The sequence below is a fragment of the Larus michahellis genome, chromosome 3 (assembly GCF_964199755.1).
Source record: "Larus michahellis chromosome 3, bLarMic1.1, whole genome shotgun sequence".
NCBI classification, from domain to species: domain Eukaryota; kingdom Metazoa; phylum Chordata; class Aves; order Charadriiformes; family Laridae; genus Larus; species Larus michahellis.
In genome coordinates this window covers 23,598,145-23,608,867 of record NC_133898.1, presented here as the reverse complement: position 1 = coordinate 23,608,867, position 10,723 = coordinate 23,598,145, and the positions used below count along the sequence as shown (strand labels likewise).

Below are 10,723 nucleotides of genomic sequence, written 5' to 3'. Positions count from 1 at the left end.
CCCCTAGGCACAGACATGCTCACACCGTTCAAGGATCAGTAGCTCACTGCGTATTTCGTATTGCCTTACAGTTAATTGGAGAGTATATTTGTGTTTTAACGGGCAGGTGGATGAAATGGGTCAAGCTGAGGTGACAGATACCGCACATTTACTGGTAATGAGGCTCAGCTGAATCCTCTGTATAGCTCCTCTCTCCTGTGCATGGTGTTATACAAGCAACCGAAGACACTGCCACAGCAGAAAGTCTGTAAAAAACACATTTGGATAAGTTAAATTAAATTGAACCCCAGATATTTGGAGCAATTGAAATTAATTATGGGATCATTTCTTTTACTTCTTCGCAGTGTTGTAAGGTTACCAAATGGCTCCTTCCGTGCCCCGCTTATGTAAGGCATCGTACCGTTGACCACACGGAGCCCGTCCTGCCCCCCGGCTCGCTGGCTGCCGGGAAACTCGTCCCGTGCGCGATCAGACCGGCCCCAGAGCAGGGCGCAGGGAACGCTTCCCACCACCACCCACGTCGTTCCTAGAGCAAATTAATTAGCATTCCGTCTTACCTCTTGTGCTTTTGCTAACTGGCAAATAGAAGGCACAGGTAGGCTCCTTGTAACTTTTAAAAAAATAACCGATGAACCGCACGTCAACATTTTGTACCTGATCTATCTGATACAGGTTGCTTTGAAATAACCCCATCAGTCAAATAAGCAAGGAGAAAGTTTCTTCCAAGATCAATGGTTTTTATTATTTCAAACTCAGACAAATATATTTCTGAAGAACACTAACACAGTTATTTTCACAAGCATATTAAAAATATCTGCCTTGCATGAAAGGTTATAATACTAAAATTCATGCTATTCAGATCTCAATAGCATAATAGCAAATTAAAGACGTTTTCAGCTGTATAAATCACTACACTATAGTGGACAGTAAGTAGTACTTCCTGGTTTTAGGGCAAACAACAATCCAGTGGCAGTGAATTTACCACGAAATACAGGTATCGTGAGTACAGCTACACCTAGCTTTGAAACGCCAAAGCAGATCATCTTCAGCCTCTCCTGTTGTCATTAAACTTCTCAGCTATTTTCTGCAGCTCCAAATCCATGGCGGCCAGGTTCTCCAGTTCTTTTTCCTGGGAAAACATAAAGAGCATTTTTCACGTCAAATAACGTTGGCAAATGTTTTGTTCCACGAAAACGAGAGACAAAAGACCGTTTCTGAGGCAGATACCTCCTGCTGTTTACTGGTCCCTGAGCAGCGTGCTGGGGTGAGGGGTGTTAACAGCAGCGCAGCACACACTTTGTAGATTTGTGCAATTTCCTGGTTTTAAGCTGAATTAGGGCTGGGGAAAGTATCAAAATTCTGAGAGCTGGCCTGAATTACAGTTTCATCTTTTTCACTTTAAAGTGCCCCGGTCTAGTAATGACCTCCTGCCATCTCGCAGCTGCCGCCCCGCCGCAGCGTGCAGCCCCTTCTGCCCAGGTGATGGTCCCTTGGGAGGCTACAACCTCACGATCTCAGTGCTTCGGGCTTATGACACGGCGAGCACAGTGTGCAACAAGAGGAACGCCTCCATCTTACCAGATGCTAGGGGAAAAAAAGTTATGCAGCCAATTCTTGTTTATTAAGATGACTTGCTAACACCGTCTAACCTCTCTGTAAATTAGTATTAAACCTCCACCGCTCCCAGCCCAGCTTTGTGCAATAGATACAGTGACAGACATGAGGAACATCCAGCTGATGGGTGTAGACTCAGTTTTCCTGGACACGGAAGCAGAACAGGATGCCCAACAAGGAAAGGACTCACCTACATGGGAACTACATGCACAAATCGGGCTTCCAAGTGCAAGCCAGGTTCTGCTACACAATTACAGCCGGGAAGTCAAGTCAACGTGTAGCTGATGTTCACTCTAAATGTCAAACTTACGTTTCAGCTGTACATTTTAAACAATCCAAGAGACCAAGGGGTGCTTGCTAATTACCCCTCTGCTCCTGCTGCAACAGGCATCTTTGTTTTATTAGTCTGTAAGACCCTAGAAAGAGAGGTAGGGCCCATAGGAGGAAAACCTCCTTTCTCTTTCTGTCTTGAGGCAGACAGAAGCTAACGAGGATGCACATTGTCTTTATTTTACAAACTGTGCCCTGGGGTAATTCCACTGAATTCACTCAAAGAAAGCAGATTTTTAAATCACCGAAGATCTGGCTCTCAATGTGACTTAATCTTGTTTGCGTTTTCCCACGCACAGTTTACCAGCTGCCTTGGGAATGGATTTAGTAATGTGCACGTAGAGTTAGGATTCCCCAGCCTGTTGAGAGAAACCTGTGTACACACACATACCTCCTCTTCTGTCAGAGGCCTCTGGCGCAGACTGCCTCTGTCGTTCCTGATTACGTGACGTTTTTTCATGTCTTCTCCAGAATTGTACAACTCTGGGAATTCAGCTGATTTCTTCCGGTAATTCAGAAGTTGTGCAAGCTCATCCATCTTGTTGTATTGCCTTTTCATATCGTATCTGTTCATTTTGCCAAGATTCCTCTTCTCGGTGCGTCCGTGGTTCAGGGCACTTAGGATTTGCTTTTTCTCCCACCAGTCGTAGTCATTATATTCAGGGAAAAGACTCTTCTCGTTCAGGGCGGGCCTGCCTTCCTCTTTGCCCTCCAGAAGCTGCTCCCCTGTGCTGTCCCGCTTCTCTAAGTGCTGGCTTTTCCACCACAGCAGCGGGTAGAAGGAGCTGTAGGATGCCGCGGTTCTCTTCTCGTTCTCTGCAGGGAGACGGCTTCTGTACTCTTCCCTCTCTGCATATCTTCCCTCCTCCATATTCTCCTCTTCATTTTCCATCTGATCACTGCTGTGATGTTTCTTTTCTACTTCCTCCTCCTCCTCCTCCTCACTGTTGCCAGGATAGCGCTGCTGCTCTACACTGTCCTCAGTGCTGTAGTGTCTTCTGGCCTGCCCTTTGCGCTCTCGAATGTACGCTTTCTGTGAGCCTTCATCTTCATCATCCCACAAGCGGTATCTCCCTCCAGCACCATGCTGCTTGTCCTTGCTGCCACCACTGAGATACCTGTCCAGCTCTTCCTCACTTTCATCTCCAAGGTACGTCCTTCCTTCAGAATGGTGCCTCCTTGCCTCATGTGATCCATCATGGTGTCTCCTCTCCTCATGCCATTTTTCATTACTTTCTTCACTGTGGCGATGCCTCTTGTTTTCTTCTTCACTGCTCTCTTCACTCTGCTGCCACCTTTCTCTGTACTCCTCACGTCCTTGGTCTGTACGTCTCTTCTCCTCCACTTCTGCAGACCCATGCCTCCCACGATAATCACTCTTCTCCTCACGCTGCTGCTCAGACTCTTCATGATGTTTCTGATGGTGGTTCCGTTTGTCCCAGAGATGGGCCTCCTCTGTGTTTGATTCCTCAGCTAGTTCCTCCTTCTCACCACCATGGCCCCTCTTCTCTTCAGAGGAGTCACCCGTTCTATGCTTCCCATGGTAACCTTTGGGTTTGTAGGGTTGCTTTTCTTCCTCTCTTTCTTCACTCTCATCAGATTCTTCATGCTCTTGCTGATGGGAGAAATCACGTTCCTCAGACTCATGGTGGTATTTTTCACTTTTTTCTTCCTCTGCCTCTCCCTTTTCACCTTCCTGAATTCTTTTGTAAGGGCCCTGCATTCCCTCTTCCAAATGCCAGTGGCCCATGGGGCGCTGATCATTCCCATCAGGGAACTCCTCTGTGCTCATGCCTCCGGAGTGGGACTTCTTGTTGAGAACAGCATGCTCTACCTCCTCGTCATGACGCCTGCTTTCTTTGCTTTCTTCTTCACTGTGGTAGCTCTTCTCCTCCTCTCCTCTAACTTCCTGATAGTGTTTCTTTTCTTCTGTATGAAGTCTCTCTTCTTGAATAGGCGAGTGGTGTCCCCCCTCTTCTTCCTTGCTTTTACCTTCCTGGTGAGCAAGTTTCTCCTCATCACTTCCTTTCATGTACTTTTTAGATTCCTCTTCTGCCTGACTTTGCTCTTTCTCCACAGTCCCAGTATGATGTTCGTCAGTCTCTGCTGGGTCTTTCAAATGCCTCGCTTCAAGTTGGTTGTTTTCACTTCTCTCTCTGTCATTTCTACCACCTACAATAATAACAGTAGCAAAAAGATTTGGACGGCATTAATTTTTTAATTCTGCTTTTAAACATCAGTCATTTTCTAATATTTTGCATGTTTGCCTGGAAAAGCATTAACTAATTTTCATTTAATTAGGCATTTTAAAAGTTCCACTGAAATTTCCAGAAGATCTTTTCCTCTTCAGCTTTTTTCTTTGTTTGTGATCACATTTTTAGTATTGAATTAAATTAACTCTCATTCCCATCAAAAACCAATGGGATCTGGAGTTGCGTTCAGTTCTTTGAATGTCAGGCCTTATCCACCACATATGCTTACTCACAAAAAAAGCAACCATCTCTTTCAGGCTACTCAAAAATATCTGGGGCTTTTAGCAAATTTTAAAAATTCTAAATTGACAAAAAAAAAGAAAGAAATCAGTTACTTTGCAATAGCTATGTTTAATCAAATCATGCGCCTTCCGCTATTTCCAAAATGCTAAATGAAAGTCTGACTCTGACCACAATGGTAACAGTATATTTCTATGAAGATATCTCTGCTTCACTTACGTCTGTGTAACATCAGAAATAGATCACAAATCCTAAAAGCTTTCAAACAAAAGCCGCACAGATTTAAAAATAGCTCATTATTTCTGAAAAGCTGCTCATTATCTGATATTCTTGGAGGAGATCTGTCTAATGGCAAAAACATGGTCCTTACCCTCTCTTTCCAGTAAGTGTTTTTTCATTTTCCAAAAAATGGCAAATATGCAGGTTTTTTCTGAAACTAACAGTGTCATAAACAAAGCTTGATGCCTGGTGGCATTCAGCATCTCCTAGAATTTTGGGGCCAAGTTAGATACAAATACATATATGCCCAAACCCATCCTTTTCTGATGACTGTGTTAGGGCCACGCATTATTCCCTCTATAAACAAGCAGGAGACAGATGGGTTTCATTATTGTTCTCGCTGGCAGGTAAGTTCAAGAGCCTTTTTATTGTTCTGTAATCAAATAAATATAACTGGGCAGAAAAGCAAGATGTGCCTTCTGCAGTTTGGCACAGCGTCAAACTTAACCACCCGTCACTGCAGGCAGTAATCAAGCATGCAAACAGGTTTACACCTCAACATCGAGGCAGCGAAGCACCGTGCTGTAGGAATGAGCTCATCCGAAATGAGCACTCCCGCAGGGAGCTTTCACCACACGTCTCCAGACCTCTGGAATCAGTACCACAAACTTCATCGTTTCTGGGCTGAGCAAAAGACTCCCTCTCCCAAGCTGGGCATGGATTCAGTTGCCACCAAGCGCAGGAGGCTTGTTGATTTAAGTGGTGTGGGAATGCTTTAAGATTTGAAGCCAGTTCCTGCCCTCTGGGATGCATTCAGCATGTGGTCCAAACCTGGTCACATTTGTGGACGTCCAAACCTGGTCACATTTGTGGACCTCTCAGGCTACCTAAAGAGCTTGTCTAGTTCTCTCAGTCTCTCCAGGTGGCTTAAGTAGAGCCAAAAATCATGTTAGCCAAAAATCCCTGACAGTCAGCAGGTCAGGCTCTTTGAGCAAGGCAGACTAAACAGAAGGAAACTGGAATTTTGACACTGAAATTTGGAGGCACCGGGTTCACATGGGCTGAAATTACAGTTCACCACCTCCAACACAGGAGACAATCCATCTACAAAATTCCTTTCACGAGTCAGGTAATGTTGTACTTACTCTTCTTCAGTATTTCTTTGCATTCGGGATTAATCGGTGGTGCATTTGGCTTAGACAGAGCATTGGACAGAACCTCCACTATGCACCGTGTTACCTAGAAGAAACAAAATAGGAGAAAAAAATTCTCATGGCAAAAATGGAAATCTTATTTCTGACCCAGTTAGTGAGGAAGGCTAGTTTAGGTTTAGAGTTCAGGCTAGTATTTATGAGGTTTGAGTAATCCCCATCTCTACCACAACTTCCTGCGCATTTGGGCAACAAGTGCTGCTCCTCAATTCCATACCAGTAAGAGGAGGATAGTCATTAGCTCTTTTTACCTCCCCTTTTGTTTGCATAGGTAACAGGCTCCTTTCGTACATTTCTAAATATTAAAATACCCTATGCAGTACAAAGAAGAGTCAAACAACACGTGGTAACGGCACCCTATGAAAAAAAAAAAACCAAACCAACACATATTCAAAAAATAAGGACCATCCTGCAGGATCTGTCCAAACGATGCTGCTGCAAAGGTGTTACCAGAAGTATTGCTTGAATTGCCAATAATCCCAAAACGCCTTTATATCCTCTGTAAGTGAGATGTTCCACATTTTCTCATGTGTGTGAGCTGTAAGCCCTACCTCTTTTGGTCCTTAACATTAAGCTGAATAGTCTTCTGGAAGCAGAGGAAATTGATTGATTTAGGGAAGTCGCAACAACCTCCTCTAACCCTAACCACTACCAAAGTAGCTCCTCTGCACAAATTCATGCAAAATGAAGTGCTGAAGTTATTGGTTGTGGGGGAGCACTCAGATCGTCAGGGGTTTGAGAGTCTCAGGCTGACAATCTGGGTGGCTGGATGGGAGGAGACAATAAAACATTTATATGGCTGTTTGTTTTTCAACTGGTTTTAGTTATTACCAGGTGTTTACTAACCTAAATGATCACCCTATCAACCTGTGGAGAGGGTCCGATGTCAGGTCACAGGTGCTGAGAGCAGCTAATGGCATTTATTTAATCGAACAGGTTAAGCATCTCTTTCCAATGCAGGAGATGTGGGGACTGCATTAGAAAGTCCATTACATAGTTAGTAACTGCAGGTATTTCACCTTTCTTCAAATCTGCCATCTCACTTTTTACACTCCAATAATATGTACATAATATTTCAGATCATTTTTCAGACAACCGTAAAACGTAGAGTTTCAAAAGTACCGCGCTGACACAGGAAGCCACCTTCCATTTTCATCAAATGTACCAAAGTGCATGCAGGTGTGTTCTGACAGCTAAAGGGACTCCGAGTTCCACATGACCGATGATCTCTTAAGAGTTTACCCTTAGGAAAAAAAAGCATTACCCTGAGAGTTTAAAGACAAAACATGGAGAGCATGTGACTGATACTTTCTGAAATTCACTTTGACATACAGCTACTCACCATTTCTTCAATATGGTCTTTTTCCACTGGAACTGTGCTGACACCTAGAAGAAAAACAAATTATTACAGACTTATTAATCCTAGCAACAAGCATCACTGACAGCAGTCCTCAATCAAATCGGTCTGATGAGACGGCTTGAGTTTTGGGTTGGCAGGTCAGTAAACCAGACACATTTTGCAGTACATCTTTTCTTACTCAGGATGGAAAAGCAATGTAAAGTTGAAGCCTAGCATGAGAGAAGAGGCATGTTGACATTTCTAGCACAAAAAGAATATACACCAAAAAATAGAAAGCAACACTTAAATTCCAGGACCGGAGCTTTACTGCAAGTCAGGTCTTCATGTAGTTGCACTTGTTTCCTGGTTTTTTACCACCAAATAAGCAAGGTCTGGTTGTACCCCAAGAACCTTTTGGCTTCTGCAAGGGGTTCTGGGTGCCCGAACACCCCCTCCCCAGTAGGAAACCATTCTTCGAGGCTTTAAAGCAACTACTGTCCCAATGCTACTGGATAAATCCTGTCTCGCTCAGACAGGAGGCGGCTCCCTGGGGTGATGGAAGAGCCAGAAGGGAAAGGAAAATTTCTGTTCACTGAGTGGTCCATTATCACCCCAAGAAATAAGCAAAAAAAACCCAAATCCCACTGGGAAACACTACTCCGGAAGGAAGCAGCACAACCTGCCTCTCTCTCTCTCTGTCCTGAGGACACGTGGAGTAATTAACACCTCCTTGCACCAGTTCTACTGGACCTGGTCCAAGGTATTTGCTTTTGGAAAGGAGCTGTTACAAATGAAACCTCCATGCTGCTTTACTTTGCCATCACTGCTGCAATATGTCTCCAGCTGGTTAATGAGCTTGGCTGCTGTGCATTATTAATAAACCGTGTCAATTCTCGTCCACCTTGAGATTTGCAGAAGTGAAGTTAAGCAAGTCTGCCAGCCACACACGAGTACGTAGAAGCAAGGTTTATTTTATTATGGCTTCACAGAGTTACACACGGTATGTAATCACGGTACACAAATGCAGAGCTCGGGGTGCAGTTCTGAAGTTCTTACACAAATCAGGATAGTCTTAAATGCATCTATCACACTCTGCACTACTGCTTGGTTGGGACACTAGGAGGTCTTCTGTAACAGATTAACACCAAGAAGATTATGGAGATGAAGGGGGTCATTTCACCTTACAGCATCAGGAAAACTAACGCTGCCCTAAGGAAGTTTCCTGTGAAGCTGACAGGAGCGTGTAGCCTTGCGCTATTGAAAGCAGCATAACATTTCTTCTTTCCATGTCTGCAGCGGAAGCAGACATCCCCTTGAGCACTGACTCCGTGTATAATAACTGAACACAATGTAATAATAACTCTCTTGATATTTCTACTGTCCTCTATTTTTGCTCCCCCAAACACATATGTAGCAATGTGCTTCTCCCTCCAGCCCCCGTCTCTTCTCTGCGTATACAACTGCGATCAGAGAAGGGAACCCACACGAGGATAGCACAGAAGGGATTCCCCTAAAATAGCACTACATCCCTACCCCACCACTTCCCCAGAACGCCAGGTGGTGTGTGTGGGAGATGGTGCTACACAGAGCCAACCCTCTCCCCCATCTTTTGCGTTCAGTGCTGACTGAAGCAGGCTTTGGGTTACTTTATTTACTAACCTACTATGCAAATAACTACCACACTGCACAGTGCTGACGCCGCTGCAGTCTAACCTGCCTGCCTCCCCCATCTGAGCACGGAGGATAAGGATGTACATACTTGTGGGGGCAGGAAACTGGCAGCAAAGTCCCTTCTAGCAAAAAAAGCGTTATCCACTAAAAGGACATTCTCCTGATCCCACAGGGGTTGGAGACGCTGCTCTTATGGCACGAGCTGCTCACAGGCACCACTTACATGTCAGCAGAGGGGATGACCCGCTTCATTGCCTCTTCTAGACGAGGCTCCTCTGGTTCTGCAGCCCACAAGAAATCATGGCACACACAAGGGCAAACATCTGATTTTGTCCGATCAGTGATGCTGCCACAGCACATCTCCTGCGAGTTATGCCCAGTTGATGTGATAAAGCACAGAACGGACAAACTTCTGAATGTCTTTTGCTATTAGAAATGCCAATTATGGGCTGCCTGTCGAGCGCTATGTCAGTGGTTCAGGAATATAACATCAGGTTGTACTCACTGCCTTTGCCCTGTCATTCCAAAGCTCCCACTCCTCCAAGGAGATTTACAGATAGATAATAACCATTAAGCAAGTGCTTGGTTAATGATGAAAGCTGACATGCACAAAGAGGAAGCATTAGGCTATCATAACAATGTCAGAAGCAGCAAACGGTACTGGACATACATCCTATTATCCTGCCTGGAGGAACAAAATGAGTATCCAATCCATCCTAGAGGCTGAAATAAAATATTGAGGCAGCTGCTCTGCCAGAGCCAAGAGAGGAAGCCCGTGGGGAGCCAGCATGCCCCACTTTACACCGCTGCTGGCAGCGCTAGCCCGTGCCAGCTGGCAAGAGCTCCCTCGGGGCCACCTGCCAGCTGGAGATGGCTTGCCAACACCTCTGCCTTCCTCTCCACATGTGCTCAGGAGGGGTAAAGCCATCACCCTGGCACTGCCGACAGCGGGACACCCACCCACCAGGCTTGTGAGGACACGGCAGACAGTACAATGGCAGCATTTCACAGCAGAAACAAAGTCAGAGCACACACCCAGATGGAAACCCTTCCCCTGCCCATGCAAGAAAACCTGAGCACATACTGACAAAGTAAAGCAAAGCCCTGGGTCTGCTTTTCCCTCCTGAACCTAATCTGCCCAGGCAGTTACGACCAGATTATGAGATTTTGCAGAAGTGCTGAGAGCTGATAAAAATCACAAAACAGGATAGGAAATGCAGGACAAATTCAGGTGGTTTTTGCTTGCATCTCCAAGATTGGGACAGGTCTTTTGGTAGGTCCCTGATGAAATCCCCACATAGCTTTGTTTCATTAATGCCAATGACTCAGTGCAGTGCCATCGCTCACCAAAATGCCAGCAAAACCCCTTCCTAGGAAAGATCACGGAAACTTTGGCATATTGATTTGCAGAAGGAGCACTAGAAAGTTCTTGAAGTTAATGTTTCACTGATTCCCAGCCCCAAACAAACTCCTTAGTTCGTTCATTCTGGCTGACCTTTGAAAGCAAGAGAGCCAAAAAGGATGTAAAGAGGTACCTGACCTGTTTGGTGGCAGAAATAGGAAAAAATAAGAAATCCCCATGGGGTTTGTGGAATAAGTCTGCTGAACTTCTTTGGGTTGGGGTCTCTCCCCCCATCTCCCACCCTCCCCTTTGATTACAACAAAGGCGCCTGAAGGTTGTCAAATTCATGACAGAGTTTCTGTACAAGTCCCGGAAGCGTTTCCATGTGGAGAGCTCTAATACACCTAAAGCCGAATTACTCAACCCAGAATGACACTGATTCTTTCAAGAAATGATGTGGTATGCATAAAAAGCTATAAAGCCAAGCTATCACCTCACCCTATTG

The 10,723-nt window shown here is 45.0% G+C and overlaps 1 protein-coding gene across 3 annotated transcripts in view; it reads right to left on the bottom strand.

Moving 5' to 3' along the window:
- Positions 1–716: 716 nt before the first annotated feature.
- CHGB (chromogranin B) overlaps positions 717–10,723 on the bottom strand; it is a 28,489-nt gene continuing 18,482 nt past the window's right edge. For all 3 annotated transcript variants that reach the window (XM_074579151.1, XM_074579152.1, XM_074579150.1), the window contains 4 exons: positions 7,209–7,252; positions 5,801–5,894; positions 2,336–4,116; positions 717–1,129 (listed from right to left, as the gene is read on the bottom strand). In XM_074579151.1, coding sequence (XP_074435252.1) covers positions 1,046–1,129; positions 2,336–4,116; positions 5,801–5,894; positions 7,209–7,211 — 1,962 coding nt within the window. In that variant the 5' untranslated portion in view covers positions 7,212–7,252 and the 3' untranslated portion in view covers positions 717–1,045. The remainder of the gene's footprint in view (positions 1,130–2,335; positions 4,117–5,800; positions 5,895–7,208; positions 7,253–10,723) is intronic.